Below are 19,529 nucleotides of genomic sequence, written 5' to 3' on the forward strand. Positions count from 1 at the left end.
GTCTTACCCTGATCACGAAGATTAAATCCACTAAAATCAAGCATTAGTCAAATTAATTAATTTATCAAGATAATTACCATCGTTTTGATTTTAATAACTACATGAGAATGATTACACTTGGGGGTCATTTCATAATCATTTTGTTCAAAATAATTAGAACATAAAGCTCTCTTTTGTGATGAATTTTCCAAAATTGGCTTGGTCACTTTTTGAAAAATGAAAACAGTTACTAAACAAGTTTTGAAAATTGAAACTGTTATTAACCTGAAAAATGAAATTGAAATGCTTACTTTGGTAAGATTAGCCTTGTGTCTCCTTCAATACATGGAGCTTGTGAGAAGCTCATCAAAATATGAAACTTGAGATAGGGATGTGTAGTTGCTCTTTGTCAGATTGAAAGGTGTAGTAGTAGTATTGAAAGAGGAAACAAAGGGAATAATGACATTGTTTTCACGAAGCAAGGGTGAGAAGGTTAGAACGAAGAAAACGAGAAAAAAGAAGATAATTAGCCAAAAAAGTGTGGGGCAGCGGAAAGCTGAAGTCATGGCCATGGCTGGCTAGCTAGCTTGACTGTTTCTTCAGTGAGGTGTCCATTTATTAGAATCAGTGAGAGGATGAGTCGGCGAGTCGGCAAGGAAGACGATGATCTGAGCGGTCATCTGGGTTTATTTAAGAACTTCAGCAGAGCTGCATTTTTTTACTTGCATGTATATAAAAGGGTAGCTCTTAGCGGTTTAGCTGGGTGAAGATTATCACACACTGATATTAATGAAAAATAATTGAACATGGCAAATTGCTACAGATATGGATAAAATTAAAATTATAAAAAGTTTGATGATGATTATCTTGCAAGTTATGTATTAGATAAATTATTGATCAGTAATTTGCCATGTATTAAATCACAGCATGCGGAAGAAGAACCGTTATCATGTGAGATGAATATGAGGAGAGTTAATTTTGAAGGGGTGTTTGACCATGTCATTAAAAGAGCATATCTCACAAAATATGAGATTTTATATATTTTACTAGACCTCACACGTGTTGAGATATCAATTTCACACCAAGAAAATGAGAGACTTTGTATGTGCTTATAAGTAGTTGGGCTACTCCCTATATTGTCAATTGGTTTTACGGTAGAACCTCAACTTTCTCCGTAGTATCTAAGTTGGTTGGCCCACGTGTGAAGCCCAACGGCCACACGTGCTCCACGCTACCCAATTGTGTTGCCCACATGCTAGGCTTGAAAATTCGCCATACTTGAGGGGGCGTGTTTATCAATCTTAAAATCGGGGAAATGAGAAACCTTACATGTGCTTATAAGTAGTTGGGCTACTGCCCCTCTTGCCATTTGGTTTTATGGTGAAATCTTAACTTTCTTTATGATATCAAAGCAAGTTTGTCCACGTGTGAAGCTCAACGGCCACAGGTGCTCCACATCACCCAAATGAGTTGTCCATGTGTTAGGCGTGAAAATTTGTCACACATGAAGGGGCATGCTGAGAGTATCGATCACACATCGGGGAAACGAGGGACCTTGCATATGCTTATATATAGTTGTATTACTGTTCATATTGTCAATTGGTTTTATGGTAGAATTTCAACTATTTTTATGGTATCAGAGCAAGTTGGTCCACATGTGTAGCCCAATGGTCGCACGTGCTCTACGTCACCAAATTGTTTCCCATGTGTTTGGCTTGAAAATTTTCTCATACATAAGAGGGCGTGTGAGGATATGAAGGTTAAAGAGTTTTATATCAGAAAAAGAATAAACCTTACAAGACTAATAAGTAAGTTAAGCTACTTCTTTTATTAACAATTAATTTTAAGGAAAACTAATGAAAAATGCTTGAAAACTTTGAGTTTTAACGATAAGGACAAAATAAAAGGTAAGGTGAATAGTACAAGGATTTACTTTTTAGTGTAAAAGTACAGCTTTTCGTTAAAGTGAATAATATCAGAAATTTTTCGTTAAAATTCTCTTAATTTTATGATGAAATCTCAAGTTTCTTCAACATGAACTCACTCTTGCGTGAGAGTTGTCATAATGAAATGACTCCAATGAATAAATCATTGTCAAGTGATTCTAAATATTTCACCAAAAGTAGAAAGTCGTACTTTGAGGCTAGTTCCCTAGGGAATGGACAAAAAACCCTAATCCCAAAGGTACATTGAATCAAACTAATTTATTTATCAGCTTAATGTGTGGCGAGGCCAACATACATGTATATGAGGTCGAAATAAATTTCTTGGATCGCAAACATTTTGAATTCTTGATGTTGCTGCTTTTTTATTAAACTGCAAGTAATGTGCCGTTATAAGTCGTCAATCCGATCGATCAATGGTAAGAGAGAGAGAGAGAGAGAGAGAGAGAGAGAGAGAGAGAGAGAGAGCCCTTCAGCCCTCATATGAATTATATCTAATTAATTCCTCACTCAAATTTTCTCATTTTACGTTTTCAATTCTCTTTTTTATTTTGTCATATTTCTTACTGACTGCAATCGTCTAATTTTTAAGTTACTTTTGAAAAATTAACAGTACAAAATTCAATCAAATTAGAAATTGTTTAACCATTCAATCAATATTGTTAAAATTGTAGCGTTTAAGTGAGAAATATGATTTCGTCATGGATTAGTGTTAGATGACTAAACAATTTCGGTTTTTTTTTTTTTTTTCTTCCAATGATAATCTTTAGATGGACATAGAGATTATTAGATAGTTTAAATCACCGTGTGACTTGCATGATGAGGAGGAGAATAGAGAAGGCAAAATGAGGATGTTCACAATGAGAAGATTGCTAGCATTCCTATCTAACTAAATACTTGGGAGTTGTACTATAGTGCCCTCTGAAAGTGTCTTTGAGTCTCATTTTTACCCCTAGAAAGTTATTTTGTTTCTCTTTATCTTCTAAATCATGTTTTTGTGTCCCAATTTATTTGCGGCTAATAAAGTGCGTTAATTATTCCGTTAAATATATATGTTGATGTGGCTGTGGAGACAAAAATGATCGAGAAAAATATGGAGGCAATACGTGAATTCTAGGGTAAAAAAAGATAAAATTACCCTCAAGGCACACCGAAACTTCTACATGCAAGCAATGGACAATCAAGGTCAAAAGCGATCAAAATAGGTATTTATTTAAAACCTATTTCATCCATCCTCATAAAATCTCCCTCACAAGGTAACTCCCAAATTATTTCTCCTAAATTATATTAAGTAGCTAATTAATTGTAAATTACACCCAAAAAAACCACTAAAGTGGCCGGTTCCCATCTCTCCCAAAAAGGCCGGCCACACCCTTATAAATACCACCCCATTTTCTCCAAAAACTTAAGTTCAACACTCTTGCAAAATTCTCCAAATTCTCTAAACACTTTTCCCTCAAATTCTAACTTTGACATTAGAGGTTATTCCCTCCCCCCCCCCCCCCCCCCACACACACACACACACATTCATTGTGGGCACGTGAGGCCCTTGGTCTTGACCAAATGTGTTAATTGTTTTGTAGGTGCAATTTTATCTATGAAGAATAAGGCGGAAATTTGCATCCACAGTGACGGTGAAGGACCCATAATTTTCTTATGTGTATGCCATGTAAACACCACGTGGGCAGAAAAATAAATAAATTTGGTTTGTTAAAAAGATTAGTTTAAATCATAGTTTATAGTTGAGAAAAAAGAAATAAAAACAAAGGAGAAAAAGATTGTCGACTGAAAAAGATTTTGGCATGAATTAACTCAAATTTGATTGGAAGTTGCCCATGGAAAATTTCCTTCATATCTCTCTCTCATCTCCCACACACAAGCTCTCTATTATTTCCTTTAATTTTTTTTTTTTCCATATTTTTCATATCAAAACTCGAAATCAAGATGTGAAAATTGATGAATATCTTGATATTCGGGAGTAATGAAATGAATTTAACAGCATAGGGTAAACTGGGACGCAAAAACATAGTTTAGATGGCAAAGTGAAACAAAATAATTTTCAGAGTGTCGAGTAGAACTCAAAGACACTTTCAAGAGTACTACAGTAATTAAACCGTGCTGGATTTATACATGACCTACTTAAAATACTTAGTACTCCCATACAGGTGATGAGTGGACTTAAGTCGATTCATTAAGATTAATTACTCAGTTTATCATGTGATTAAAAGTCAAATAGTGCCTCGCTAGTAAACTACCTTTCCTAATCAAGGTATGGGATTCTTTGCTTCCATATGTAGCTAGGTCTCACGTGAGTTCCACATATCCCTGCATATATAAGAAATGAGGTTGGTTTTATTATAAAACCAAAGATCGATATGGAGCTTGAGAGGAAAAAATGCAACAAGATCTGATATATATATCTCTTATGAGCGTCGGTATATAGCTAGCCAGCTTGTGTCCCATTAATTACTGCTGACAAATTTTTACATACAAGAAAGACTACGGACTGATCAGATACCGAAAAAAATGAAGGGGTTAAAAAAATTACACAAGGTGATGTCTAGGTTGATGAATCATGATCAAGTTTTGAGCTTAGAATTAAGTCGTCTCAGCCACACTGAGTGAAGAATCATGTGAATTACGTCAAACGGCTCAGACGGCCGATTAAGCACAAAATGCCTCTTAACTTTGGACACCCTCTTCTGCATTTTCACATAATTTTCATACGGAATTGCTTGTAAGATGGTCTTAATTTCCGGTATCTTGGCAACTGGAATTTGTACTGAAAATTGGCTCCAATCAAGAACATCATTGAAAGGCAATGTATAATTGTCAGAAATTAGCACCGGTACACATCCTGCATGAATTGCCTCCACAGCTCTAGGGCTTGCCACTTCAAACCCACTGGGGCACAAGCAGTACTTGCTTTGACCCATTAATTTTGTGTAGTTTTGGTCCTGGGGAAGCTTCTCATGGACTTGAACTTCATCATCTTTGTCCTTCCAATAATGTAGCAAGACGGTTCGAATCGGTCCGTGGACTCTGCCGGCGAAGAATGCTAGAATCTGGCGGTTGTTTGGGGCCTGACCTAAATCTGGTGGTCCAATCTCTCGAGGGAGTACATAAACTTCCGGCATTGAGACATCTCTTTGGGGTTTAAATTCTTCAGAGGTGTTGGCATTGCAAAGAACCCTAATAAAGTTCTTTAAGAGTTTAGAGTGACCTAATGAGACGCGGGGTGCCTGAAATATGATAAAATTATTGATTGAGATGACCTATACACATATCCTTATAATTTAATATCAAAATGTGGCACAAAAAGATAGCGTTTAGTAAAGCATTACCCAATCATGACATGATGCCATAAAATGGTCAGCGCCATCGCTTCTGTTCCAATATCGATACTTATTTGCCACGATGCCAATGTAGTCAATGACTACCCGCTGCAGGCGATCGAGATGGTAGTCTTGTATTCTAGTGATAGGTAAGTAAACGTATTCGACAATGTTGGCAACACTAAAGGGAAGGAAGAATGTGTGAGCCTCATCAGGATGCATAGCCCTGAAAGGGCTCTCCTTCCTCTCTATTTCATCTATGAAGTGTCCTTCAATGCCGTAAATATCTTTCATAGGACCCATGTGTATTAAGGGTAACTCTCCTTCCTTGTACGTCCACACCTTAAACCTCTTCCTCATTTCTATGTGACTCCTAACAATTAGCATCACAATCATTATAAGAAAGCATCGATCATGATGAAATTTATCTTTGGGAAGAAAATAAAAGCAGGTTTTTGTTAGCACTATAGATACTCAACTGATGAAAAGCATAAGAGTTTTTGTAAATGCTTCCTCTTGGGACAAAAGTCTCTTCTCTCTTTGAATTATAGTTTCTGGACTGAATTGCATCACGAATCGCTGCACGTGCTTTAGCTAAATCTTCTTCGATTCTCTCCAAACTAGTTTTATTCTAATGATGGAACACAAAAAAATTGTAATTAGTCAATGCAAGTTAACTTACCAAATACGTAATTATAACAAAGCTTAATTTTGGTTCCATGCACTAACCTTGTGCGTACTACTCCTTCGATGGAATTTTCCAGAATCCCATCGAAGGAACGTGTGGTAGGGTTGTGTAGTTGTTCTTTTTACGATTGAAAGACGTAGTGAAAGAGGAAATCAAGGGAAAATTATTGAGATGGTATTCAGGGAAAGGTGAGAAGACTAGGAGGAAGAAGAGAAGAAACAAGAACGTTACTAACAAAAAAATTACTGTGGGAGATCGGAAGGCGCCTGCAGTAGTAGTAGTAGTCGTTCATATGGTACTGGTTGATTTTTCTGGTTCTATGGATTAGCATATATACGTACGCACGCGTACAATCTTTCAATCTCTCATTTTTTGGTAAACATAGATTGCATATGCATTAAGCCGGAACACGAAAAAAGACGGTAAAAACAAAGCCAAATACAACAAAATAAAACAACCCATGCATTGAAAAACAGATCAAGGCTTAGGAGGTGAAACCAACCCATGCACGAAGAAGTAACAACAAAATAAAACAAGGGTTTTGATAGAGAAGTGTATATAATATAGGTATAGGATATTTATATCCACACACTCTTTTTTACCTTTCTCACACTCTTCTCAAATTCTAGCCGTTAAATTAAATGGATTGCCGAGGATCACATAAGAGAAATTAACAATGAGTGTGTGAAAGGTAAAAAATGTATGTGGATAGGACCACACATAGATACATCTTCAAGAACAAATCTATGCAGTTAATTAATTGAGTAAATTACATAAAACTACCTCAATTATGGTCATACCACAATCTCATACCTTATGTTTTAAACATTGCAATTTCATACATAAACTTATGAATTCGTTGCAATGTTAGACCTCTGTTGTTTAATCCATTAAGTAGGCCGTTAAGTGATGATGTGACAAATACAAGGCCCATATTTTTCTGACATGGAAGACCATGTAGATAAATTAACGGAGGGTTGACATTGCAACAAATTTATAAGTTAAGGTATGACATTACAATGTTTAAAACATGAGGTATACGATTCTGTTGCGACCCATAGTTGAGGTAGTTTTATGAATTTGCCCTAATTAATTAGAATATCTAGCCAGTTCATTTGTATTTAGTCACTGTTTACTCAATCATGAATGCCATTTGACACTCTCTAATATATGTGGATCTTACATACAATGATATGATCACTCACATTTATTAGAGAGTATGTCAACACGTATCACTTTATTAGGTTTTTGCATGACCTGGATAAATGTTGATCATCATCGACCGCTTAGTTAAAGTACCAAAATATAACGGTTTTGATAGACTAAACGCCGATCCCAAAAGGTATATATATTGAGTACTTAACTAGCTAGCGAGCTTGACAAGAAAAGAGGGAAAAAAAAAAAAAAAAAAGCTAGCTAACAAGTCCAACTCATTTGTTTTATCAGCTTTTTGGGTTTAATTTGTGAATTTTCCAAATTTGGCTATCATTTTTTGAAATTGAAAACTGAAACAGTTGCTAATTAATTAACAAGTTATGAAAATTGAAACGGTAATCAACCTGAAAATTTGAAATTGAAATGCTTACTTTGGTAAGATTAGCCCTGTGTCTCCTTTGATACATGGAGCCTGTGAGAAGCTCATCAAAATATGAAACTTGAGGTAGAGATGTGTGGTTTCTCTTTGTTAGGCTGGAAGGTGTAGTAGTAGTATTGAAAGAGGAAACAAGGGGAATATTGACATTGTTTTCACGAAGCAAAGGCGAGAAGGTTAGGACGAAGAAAACGAGAAAAAAGAAGATAGTTAGCCAAAAAAGTGTGGGGCAGCGGAAAGCTGAATTCATGGCCATGGCTGGCTGGCTAGCTTGACTGTTTCTTCAATGTTGTGTCCGTTTATAAGAACCTCTGCAGAGCTGCATTTTTTTACTTGTATATAAAAGGGTAGCTCTTAGCGGTTTAACTGGGTGAAGATTATCACACATTGATACTAATGCAAATAATTGAACTTGGAAAAAATTGCTACAGAGATCGATAAATTTAAAATTACATAAAGTTTCAAGATGAGTACCTTGCAAGTTATGTATTAGATAAATATTAATCAGTCTTTTTCCATGTATATGATCACAGAAGAGCCTCCCTCACACAGTATGATATTTTCTGTACTTTATACCATGACATCACACATTTCGAGAGCATCGGTCTCGTGCCCGATAATGAAAGGACCGTGCATATGCTCATAAGTAAGACTTTTTCCCATTTTGCTAACTGGTTTTAGGATGAAACCTTAACTTTATTTATAGTATCAGAGTAGGTTAGTCCACGTGTAAAGCCCAACGATCACATGTGTTCCACGTCACCTAATTGTGGTTTCCACGTGCTAAACTTGAAAATTTGTCACACGTCAGGGAGTGTGTTGAGTGATCAATCTCACATTGGAGAAATGAGGGAATTTGCATGTGCTTATAAGTAGTTGGGTTACTTCTATATTAACAATTGGTTTTATGGTGTAACCATGGACGGAGGGAGGTAAGGTCCAATGGGGGCACATGCCCCCTCTCATCCCAACTTTTTTTTGCATTACAAGTTATTCAATTAATCATTCCCATTTTTTTTGCTTTGCAAATTATTCAGTTAATCATATTTAAATGGTGAAATCCTCTTTTAGTTTTTAAATGCGCCTCCGTCCTGTATATTTTTCTCATGCACTAATGTCTAAACCTTGTTGAGTTGCATGTATTTGGTTAATTAGTACAAATGAGCATTAGATTGTCAACAATTAAAGACAAAATTAGACAATAGAGTAATAAAATTAGGCATTTTGAATTTTATTTTTTCTGTATTTGTAAAAGAACTAGCTTTATTTGTCCAAAAAAGGAGCTCAAATTTTTTAAGGTGCCCCTCCCTCTTAGTTAAATTTCCGACTTCATCCTTGGGTGTAACCTCAACTTTTTGATAGTATCAGAACAAATTAGCCATGTGAGAAGTCCAACGACCACTTAGTATAAAGTATCAGAATTTAAGGGGATGATATCTTTCAGGGTTTTGAGGGACGAAACATCTATGATCCGAAAAGGTATATATTGAGTGGAGGCAGATTGTCTGCCCTCCTGATTGGGTGTCATTCCCATCCCCTTCTCTTTTGTGCGGTCACGGTTAAGTCACGTCAACATTTTATATTTATTTTTTTATAGAGAAAAGAAGACAAAAAATAATAGAAATATAAAATGTTGATGTAACTTAACCGTGATCGCACAAATAGATGGAGATAGGAATAGCACCCAATTAGGAGCCAGACAATCTGCCTCCATATTGAGTAATTAACTAGCAAGTCCAACTCATTTGTTTATCAGTTTTTTAGGTTTAACTCGTCGAAGTCCATTTCTTGGATCACCACGCACCAATTTAATTCTCGAAACTGCTGCGGTTCTGCGTTTTGATTGAATTGAAAGTAATCTGCTGTTAAAGGTGGCTTGAATCATAATCTTCTGATTGATAGAGAGATAAAAATTGAAAATCTAATGGATACCTTGGAATTTGTTCGATTTATATATCATTGAAAAAATTGGTTTTTATACAACTTTTAAGCAAAATAATGCTAAGGAGATCAATTTTAATATTTGGATTTAAATCTAAATATTTAGGTTTATTAAAAGATAAAATTTAGCTTTGTAAGCTGTGAATGTCACTCAACCTTCCAGACCTAAATTTCAGGACCTAAAATGTATTAATTGTTGTGGAATAGTTTTAACTCTAATTCTTTTTTCAATATGAATTTTTTTTTTTTTTTTGGTAACTTTGAGTTATGTTATCCTAATTTTTTTTTTTGGTCAAACAATAGATTTTGTTAAATTAAATATTAAATTAGCCACTGAGGTTCAAACTCACGCTGTCATGATGGCTCTACACCTTTCCATCTTAATTTAGTTTTACGAATGTTTTAACCTAAAAAACTTTAAATTTCGACAAAATTTCCAAAACCAAACAAATCATACTAACCAACCAAATTTCAATATACACACTAACCAACCAAACTTCAATACAAACACTAAATATGTATTTTATTATTTTGATTGTTGGATTTTAATTTCAGACATTGAATTTTTTATTTTTTATTTTTAGGTTTGACAAAAACAAATATGGGCCGTTAGATCAATTTCAAAGGCTTGCCCCAAAAACATAGAGTTTGATCTGGACTGTTAATAACCAACTGTCTAGGAATCGAAAGGCCTACAGTTACTGTTGGACTGTTGGCCACCAACTCTAATATTCAGCTACATTTAAAATTCAAAAAAATTGGAGCCTGCTCAAGATTTAGGTGTCAAATCTGAACCCAAATTGGGTCCAATCTAAAGTGGGTCTTCCTAATGATTAGAGTTGGTCTAATAATAAAACTCGTAAAAATTAAATAGGATAAATTTATTAATATTAAAAAGAGGGTGGGGTTCCTAACTATTATGTTAATGTAGGAATGGAGAGTTTGAAATCCTAGATGCATAAGTAAAAATTTAATATTCTATTCACTAGAATAACAGATCAATGTGTAATTATACATTTGTTGATGTAAAAACTAATTTATTTGTTGGGTGGTCAAACCATGGTTAATGTCATTAAAGAAAGTTTGAGGTTTTTGTCACAGTATAAGGCAATGATATCTTTCTTAACGATTCCATGTGAGACAGTGCTACACATAATCATAATAAGCGTAGCAAAGTATATATTATAACCTAAACTAAATATTTAAGAATTCTTACAAAATGTTACTTAGTACTATGGTTTAGTGGTATTCATCTTTATTTGTTAGTAAGAGGTTTTAGGTTTGATTCTCGCCAAATGTAAATTTGAACCGTATTATTGCTAGCCCAGCGTGAGAGACTTTTAGGTTTTATGAAATTTTAGACTCAAGTGTTTAACGATAATGCTTGTGTCACCCCATAGGGTGACCGACTTGTCCTCCACTTACGATTAATAAACCTTACCATCCAAACATCATAATTTGAACCTTACATTCTCTTTATCATCATCTAGAGATCATATATATGTAAAAATTTATTCAATTTGGAGATCTTTGAGTCATTCATATGCATAAAATAAATGGAAAGATCATCATAAGGATGTTATTTGTTACCAAAATCGTTAATTGGTGTAACATATATGGATGACTAAACGATCTCTAAATTAAATATTTTTTTGCAAATAAAATAGTTCTAATTATGATGTTCAGACGATAAATATTCGTTAACCGTTTGTGGGGCACAAGTAAATCCCCCACGACCCCCCCCCCCCCCCCGGGGCGAGGACACAAGCATTATCCATTGTTTAATTGATCTATTCAAACACTAATACTAAAAATCCACTAAACATACTAAATAAAGAACTTTCGGCTTGACTAGTTGTGTGACCACTCTTACTTTGCTCCATGTTGTTCCCATCCCCAATGCATGAATTCCTCCTTGTAAGAAAAGTCATAAGGATGATGTTGTTAGGCCACTCCACCCATTATATAAGAGCAACTCCACCGAGACAATTAGCTCGATGGACCCGCGAATTTGAAGACCCAATAGCCAGAGCAACCTTCTCCAACCCAGAGGGCGATTGGGCAGGCGGGGGGAGGGGCCCGAGTGAGAGGCCCGACTCGAATCGGTGGCCAGAGAGCTCGAGGGCCAAGTGATGCAACGCTGACGTCAGCCACTATTTTATTATTTTTGTGTCATGCTTGTGCACAAGACACACACGTGGGGGTGCATCCCCGACAACATTTCAGGCTAGGGGTCTGTGGTTCAGATGACATAAATGTTACCGTTGGTGACCACGTGTCACATTCTCATCCGTTGGATTTCAACGGTTACTTTTCCTAGACCGTTGGATTCCCAACGGCAAAAAAAAAAAATTGAACCTTTCGCAATATCAGCAGTTGGATTTGAGATCCACGGTCCACGTTATTCGCCTTTATAAATTAAAAAAAAAAAATTAACATTAAAAAAAACTGAAATGTTACCGTTATGCCACGTGGCGTATTCTGGAAGGCTGGATTTCAAAATTTTTTTAATCCAACGGCAGAAATTAATTAAGGTAATAAAAAATGTTAAAATTAATAAAAATCCAAAAAAAATTTATTAAAAAAAATTTACTTTTCTATAAATACCTTCTCATTATATTTTACCTTACACCACAATTTCATATTTTCTCAAATACTTTCAACCACATTCCAATCTTTCTCTCAAAGTTTCAATCCAATTGGTTCGAACAAAATGACTAATGATGCAGGTACGAATTGGACGCTTGTTGAAGATGTTACGTTGTGTTCTAGCTGGGTTGAAGTTACTCATGATCCGATTACATGTAATGAGATGCAGTTGCGAGAAATGTGGAGTCTTAGGTATGATTTGGGGTTGAGGTGATTTAAAAATTAAAAAAAAAAGCTGGGAGAGTTTTTGGTGTTTGGTAAACACCTCAAACTAGCTTTTTTTCAAAGTGTCAGATGAAAAAAGGCTAAAAAGTGGAAGCTGCAAAAAACAGCTTCAGAAAGTGGATTATTTTCAAAGTTTCTCCTAATTCCTCACACTTTCAGGAGGAAGAACAACGTCGCCATGTCTCGACGACCCAGCTCCAATCCGTTGGTTAAGAATTGCAAATCGATGGCCCGATCGTCCATTTCTTCATCGTTGCCTTTCTCTTCCCCTTCATTATTTTCTCCGTCGCCATCTTTGCCTCTACCTCTGTCATCATAAATGGTGAATTTCTCAACCTTGAACGTGAGGTTGGAGAGCACAATTTCAGAAAGCCTAGTCTCATAAGTTCCATTAAACCCTAATTTGGAGGTGAAGTGAGAAGGGGAGGAGAAAATGAGGATTGGGGTGATCCGCGTCATCGCCGGAGAAGAAATCATCATCTAAGGTTCCGACGCGGGTGAGGTGAAGAAATGGGCGATGTCGACGGCGGAGAGAGATCGAAGAAGGGGACTCGGCTGGAGATATGGGAGAGCGGTGGTTAGTATTGCCAACGTCAGCGAGGTCGAGGCAGGATATGAGGGATTTGAGAGAAGGGTCACGGTCGACAAAGGAGATGATGAGGTGGGTCCCATTTTCGACGACCATGCGGAAGGAGAAAATGAGGAGGGAGAGGAGGACGAAGGTGAAGAGGTTGCCAGCGAACGACATTATGGCTTGTCATAGCACATCTAGTATTATATATTTTTGGTCATTTCACACAGTCATAGCTGTTTTACATAAAAGTTTACCAAACAATATCATATTGTTTTTTTTTTTTTTTTTTCCAAAAGCACTTTTACAAAAAAGTTTGCCAAATACTCTGTTGTTTTATTTCACAGCTGCTTATTCTCACACAGTATAAGCAGCTTTTATTCAAAGCACAGCAATACCAAACCAGCCCTTACTCATACCAATTATCTTGAGAAAATTGGCAGGAAAAGAACCAAAGAATCGATGTCCAGTATTTGGAGAATACTCAGCCAATTGTTTAGTCTTTGGAGAAACGCCTTGGCACAAGCTAGTGTTAATCTTCGAAGTGGGGAAAATTTAGCGAACCAGTTGACAATATATTATTTATTTGTTTGTACTATACCCTTTGATTATAATTATTTCTTCTCCCGCATTGTATATATACTTCAAGCACAAGCATGATATAATGCCAAAACCAGAAACAAAAACAAATCATTCACCCGGTGGGAAGGTCGGAATATTGTCAAATATTGTCCTAAATTCAGAGTTGTGCCTGTTGGTCCAAAAGTTGTCTTGAACAGCACCCATCTACACTCTACGCCCGTTCATGACTTGCATGTGAAACCAACATAGAGGAAATGCCGGAAACGCCCCCTGAACAAGTGTTGAGGTCGACCCGTTATCCAATTAGGCATCAAGGTAAGAAGGCTTCAAAGCGAAAATGGAGTGCTTCCAAGAATGATTATGCAAAATATATGGAAGAACTTGCTCGCCAAGGTGAATTAACTTTGGCGCGGGAAATGACTAAATTTGAGGCTGATAAGACTAGAGATGAGGCAAAAACTGCAGCTGTTGAGAGATTATTTCAAGCTAATGAGAGAGAAAGAGAACTACTTAGGCAAGAAAAGGAAGAGCTTAAAGAAGAAAGAAGGGCTCAACAAGATCGTGGCATTATGAAAGAGCCTGTAGAGGGGAAGTCACCAGATTCTAAATATTTTTGGAATTCGGAGAAAGCGAACGTGGTGCGAATGAGGCGTGCAAAGGAAGCGAGACCAAGAGAAGATGGTCCTAGCACCACAAGAGGAGATGATCCTAACACCACAATTTGGTTAGGTGATGATTTTCCATTCACGAAGGACTAGGGAATTTGTTTTTAATCAGAGCCCATAATTTTCCAATCATTTTGGGTTGTAATTTCTTATTTATTGAATAGAGTACTTTATGTTGTTTCCAATTTATTGAATTTAGTACTTTATTTAAACTAAGAGTATATTTTTTTAATTTGGTAATTTATTTTAACTAAGAGAATCTTCATTCAAAGGATATAAACACACCAAATAAAATTACATAAACATACCAAATAAAAAATAAAAAAACTCACTAAATGAACTTAAAAAACACACCAAATAAAATTAATAAACACACCAAATAAAAACAAACACACTAAATGCACTTAAGTATCTTGAGCTTGTTTCAATTCTCACTGGTGCTCTATCAAGTCAATTTGCCGGGCATTGTACATATATGGGTTCTGAGTGTAGTACATCATTGAATGAGCCTTTCATTGTAACGTCCATCCCTTTCTAATGGCTCGTGTTGCACGGGTTCTTCAGTAGCGTCATAAGCACAATATATTTGTGTTCTAGAATTGTTCATCGTGTCTAGCTCATATTCATCAACGGCATCATAATCATGCTCATCTTTCACAATCATGTTGTGAAGAATGATGCACGTCATCATGATGGATCGAAGCGACTCTAAATCAAACATTCTGGCAGCACCCTTGACAATCGCCTATAAAGCTTCAAGGATGCCAAAACAACGCTCCACATCCTTCCTACACCCCTCTTGACAGCTTGTAAAGTGTTTTTTCTTTGCACTTCGTGGACGTGGCACTGTTTTGACAAATGATGAGCACCTTAGGTAATGTTGTCTGCTAGGTAGTAGGGCTCGTGGTACTTATGTCCGTTGACCCATTACATGACTTTTGGTGCTTTTCCTTGCAGGACATCATTGAACACTAGGGATTGGGCAAGAACATTAAGGTCATTTTAAGGCCCCGGAACACCGAAAAAAAGGTGCCAAATCCATGTATTAAATGAGGACACCGCCTCCAAAATGATACTTTTTGTTCATTTTCTGTCTCCATAAGCTCCTTGCCATACACTTGGACAATTTTTCCAGGTCCAGTACATACAGTCGATGCTTTTAATCATCCCAGGAAAACCTCGCATCTCACCCTTCTTCAGAAGCATTTGCAAGTCCATCTCAGTAGGTTTCTGGAGGTACTTTGTGTGTAAATAGATTCAATTACAGAGCAAAACCTCATCAGGGACTCAAGAATGGTTGATTTCCCCATCTTCGTTATCTCATCCACTTGGTCTGCAGGCAAGGCAACAGTAATTTTTTGCTCAGGAATAAGACCCATAACACCAAAAGCATCATTATTTTGCACAAAGTAAGAATCATGGTTGCAAACAGCAATCATGATTTTGTTGAACAAATGTCGTTCCATTCTAAAACAACGTCTAAAGTACGTATCACAGAATGCAATGTTACGAATAAAATAATCGTCCAAGAGATTCGTACCTCGTCGTTGCTTGCTTATATCAATGTTTGAGAAAAAGCTGAGCTTGCAGATCTGAGCCACAACTTGGATGACTTGATAGGAATGTGAGGCTATTTGGCTTCTTGCTTCGTCATCTCTCCTTCTACACTCCTTATCATCATCCTTTTCCATCACATTTTCGCCCACCTGGAGATTGAACATTTCTTCCTTTTGCTTAAACAATTCTTTCTCTTACTCATCGATTTCCCACAACATCCTTAAAGAAGACATTGTTAGAAAGAAGCAGGAACTATAAATAATGATAGAGATTTTGATTTTAGTGTGTGATTTCATAGGATGGATGGTGGGTTATATGGAGGAAAAAGAAAGGATTAGGTTGTAGATAATGCAACGTGGCATGTCGTCATTCGTTAAAGATCTAATCGAAATCTATCCTCAAAGATTGTAAACAGATTGTGACACGTGGCACGACGTGATTGGTTAAAAATCTTATTGGAAATCTATCCTTAATGATTCTGAAAAGGTAACGACACGTGGCACGATAGCATTGAATAAATATCTTTTCAAAATCTATCACCAAAAATTTTCTTTTCGAATAATGACACATGGTGTAACAAAAACAATTAAAAATCTTATCTGAAATTATAAATAAAGTTATTTTGTATTATTTTATAAAATAAAAAATACTAATATTTTATTGTCTATTGTCATAGCTATTCAGTGTAAAAGCAAGTCCAGCGGGGGAAGTAACTCGATCTACCGGTTAGAGAACAAGACCAAATCGCCCCAGCAATCAAGTCCAGCCCATGTTGGCGATTGCGCAGGAGGGGGTCCGAGGCAGAGTCCCGGCACGATTCAGTGGCTCGAGAGCCTGAGGTAGAGGTGATGCAACGCTGATGTCAGGGCAACGTCATCCACATTATATTTTCTTTTGCGTCAGGCGCGTGCATAACACGCGTGTGTAGGGACACGTCCTCGACCGGTTTTGCAGGCGTTGGGGCCCGCAGCGCAGACCTCAGTAATGTTAACGTTGGAGGCCATGTGGCACCTTCGCGTCCGTTGGATTTCCAATGGTAAAAAAAATGCAAACCTTATTTAATTTCAGCCGTTGGATTTGAGATCAACGGTCAATGTTATTCGTCTTTATAAATTAAAAAAATGAAAAATAGTAAAAAATTTTGAAATTTTGCCGTTGTGCCACGTGGCACAATTTGGAAGGTTAGATTTCAAAATTTTTAAAATCCAAGGGCAGAAATTAATTATGTGAATAAAAAATGTAAAAAATTAATAAAAAATCCGAAAAGAAATCTTAAAAATTAAAAAATTAAAAAATTTTGATTTTACTTTTCTATAAATACCTTCTCATATCTTCTACCTTACACCACAATTTTATATTTTCTCAAATACTTTCAACCACATACCTATATTTCTCTCAAAGTTTCAATCCAATTGGTTTCCAACAAAATGACTAATGATGCAGGTACGAATTGGAACTTATTGAAGAGCAAGAGGAGATGCTCCTAGCACCACAAGAGGAGATGATCCTAGCACCACAAATTGGTTAGGTGATGATTTTCCATTCACAAGGGACTAGGGAATTTGTTTTTAATTGGAACCCATAATTTTAAAATCACTTTGGATTGTAATTTCTTATTTGTTGAATAGAGTACTTTATGTTATTTACAATTTATTGAATTTAGTACTTTATTTAAACTAAGAGTATATTTATTTATTTTCGTAGTTTATTTAAACTAAGAGAATCTTTATTCAAGGGACATAAACACACCAAATAAAATTACATAAACATACCAAATAAAAAAAAACTCACTAAATGAACTTAAAAAACACACCAAATAAAATTAAACAAACACACCAAATAAAAACAAACACACTAAATGAACTTAAGTATCTTGAACTTGTTTCAACTCTTATTGGTGCTCTATCAAGTCAATTTGCCAGGCATTGTGCATATATGGGTCCTGAAGTGCAGTATATCGTTGAATGAGCCTTTCATTGTAACGTCCATCTCTTTCTAATGGCTCATGTTGCACAGGTTCTTTGGTGGCGTCATGAGCACAATATATTTGTGTTTTGGAATTATTCATCGCGTCTGACTCATATTCATCAATGACATCATAATCGTATTCATCTTCCATAATCATGTTGTGAAGAATGATGCACGTCATCATGATGGATCGAAGCAACTCTAAATCAAACATTCTGGCAACACCACTGACAATCGCCCAACGAGCTTGGATGATACCAAAAAAACGTTCCACATCCTTCTTACACCCCTCTTGACAACTTGCAAAATGTTTTTCCTTTACACTTCGTGGACGTGACATTGTTTTGACAAATGATGGCCACCTTGGGTAAATGTTGTCTGCTAGGTAGTATGGCCCATGGTACTTATGTATGTTGACCCAGTACATGACTCTTAGTACTTTTCCTTGCAGGACATCATTGAACACTAGAGATTGGGCAAGGACATTAAGGTTATTTTGAGCCCCCAGAACACTGAAAAAAACCTGCCAAATTCATGTATCAAATGAAGCCACCACCTCCAAAATGATACTTTTTGCTCATTTGATGTCCCTATAAGCTCTTTGCCATACACTTGGACAGTTTTTCCAGGTCCAGTGCATACAGTCGATGCTTCTAATCATCATAGGAAAACCTCGCATCTCGGCCTTTTTCAGAAGCCTTTGCAAGTCCATCTTAGTAGGTCTCCGGAGGTACTATGTGGTGTAGATAGATTCGATTGAGAAACAAAACATCATCAGGGGCTCAAGAATGGTTGATTTCCCCATCCTTATTATCTCATCCACTTGGTCTGCAAATGCTCCATATGCAAGTATCTGCAAGGTAGCAGTAATTTTTGGCTCAAGAATGACACCCATAACACCAAAAGCATCATTCTTTTGCATAAAGTAAGAATCATGGTTGCAAACAGCAATCATGATTTTGTTGAACAAATGTCGTTCCATTCTAAAACGATGTCTAAAGTACGTATCAGGGAATTCACTGTTACGAACAAAATAATCGTCCAAGAGATCCGTACCTCATCGTTGCCTGCTTCTATCAAGATTTGTGGAACGGCTAGGCCTGCAGATCTGAGTCACAGCTTGGATGACTTGATTGCAATGTGAGGCTCTTTAGCTTCCTACTTTGTCATCTCTCCTTCTACTTTCCTCGTCCTATTCCTCTACCATCACATTTTCGCCCACCTGGAGTTTAAACATTTCTTCCCCTTACTTAAACAATTCTTTCTCTTGCTCATCGATTTCCCACAACATCCTTGAAGAAGACATTGTAAAAAGGAAGCAGAAACTATGAATAATGATAGAGATTTTGATTTTGGCGTGTGATTTCTTAGGATGGATGGTGGGTTATATGGAGGAAAAATAAAAGATTAGGTTGTAGATAATGTCACGTGGCATGTCGTCATTTGTTAAAAATCTGATCGAAATCTATCCTCAAAGATTGTAAACGGATTGTGACACGTGGCGTGATGTGATTGGTTAAAAATCTTATCGGAAATCTATCCTTAAAAATTATGAAAAGGTAACGACACGTAGCACGACGACATTGGATAAATATCTTATCGAAATCAATCACCAAAAGTTGTCTTCTCGGATAATGACACGTGGCGCAACAAGAACAATTAAAAATTTTATCCGAAATTACAAATAAAATTATTTTGTATTATTTTATAAAATAAAAAATATTAATATTTTATTACCTATTGCCATGGTTATTCAGTGTAGGGATGGAGATGCAAAAGGTAGTTACTATTCATTGGACGCTATTCAATAGTGACTTGCCCCAGGGGCCTTTGCA

General features: G+C 36.4%; 1 protein-coding gene and 1 pseudogene across 1 annotated transcript; both read right to left on the reverse strand.

The window, feature by feature from the left end:
* LOC137720122 (putative glycosyltransferase At3g42180) overlaps positions 1-545 on the reverse strand; it is a 5,996-nt pseudogene extending 5,451 nt beyond the window's left edge.
* Positions 546-4,361: 3,816 nt separating this feature from the next.
* On the reverse strand, positions 4,362-7,792 carry LOC137730072 (putative glycosyltransferase At3g42180). Its single transcript, XM_068469141.2, has 4 exons — positions 7,532-7,792; positions 5,737-5,888; positions 5,267-5,630; positions 4,362-5,164 (listed from the first exon to the last, which is right to left on the reverse strand). Exons 1-4 carry the CDS (start codon positions 7,790-7,792, stop codon positions 4,502-4,504), a joined length of 1,440 nt encoding a protein of 479 aa, XP_068325242.1. The 3' UTR covers positions 4,362-4,501.
* Positions 7,793-19,529: the final 11,737 nt, after the last annotated feature.

The sequence above is a fragment of the Pyrus communis genome, chromosome 15 (genome assembly GCF_041283825.1).
Source record: "Pyrus communis isolate YQ-2024b chromosome 15, ASM4128382v1, whole genome shotgun sequence".
In the NCBI taxonomy this organism is placed as follows: domain Eukaryota; kingdom Viridiplantae; phylum Streptophyta; class Magnoliopsida; order Rosales; family Rosaceae; genus Pyrus; species Pyrus communis.

Excerpts from the sequence above, each read along its gene's own strand:
- LOC137730072 (XM_068469141.2), bottom strand. The coding sequence starts at position 7,792 with ATGGCCATGAATTCAGCTTTCCGCTGCCCCACACTTTTTTGGCTAACT. Across the intron at positions 5,631-5,736 it reads AACTCTTATGCTTTTCATCA|GAGTCACATAGAAATGAGGA; the intron begins GTTGAGTATCTA and ends GCTAATTGTTAG. Across the intron at positions 5,165-5,266 it reads TGGCATCATGTCATGATTGG|GCACCCCGCGTCTCATTAGG; the intron begins GTAATGCTTTAC and ends ATCATATTTCAG.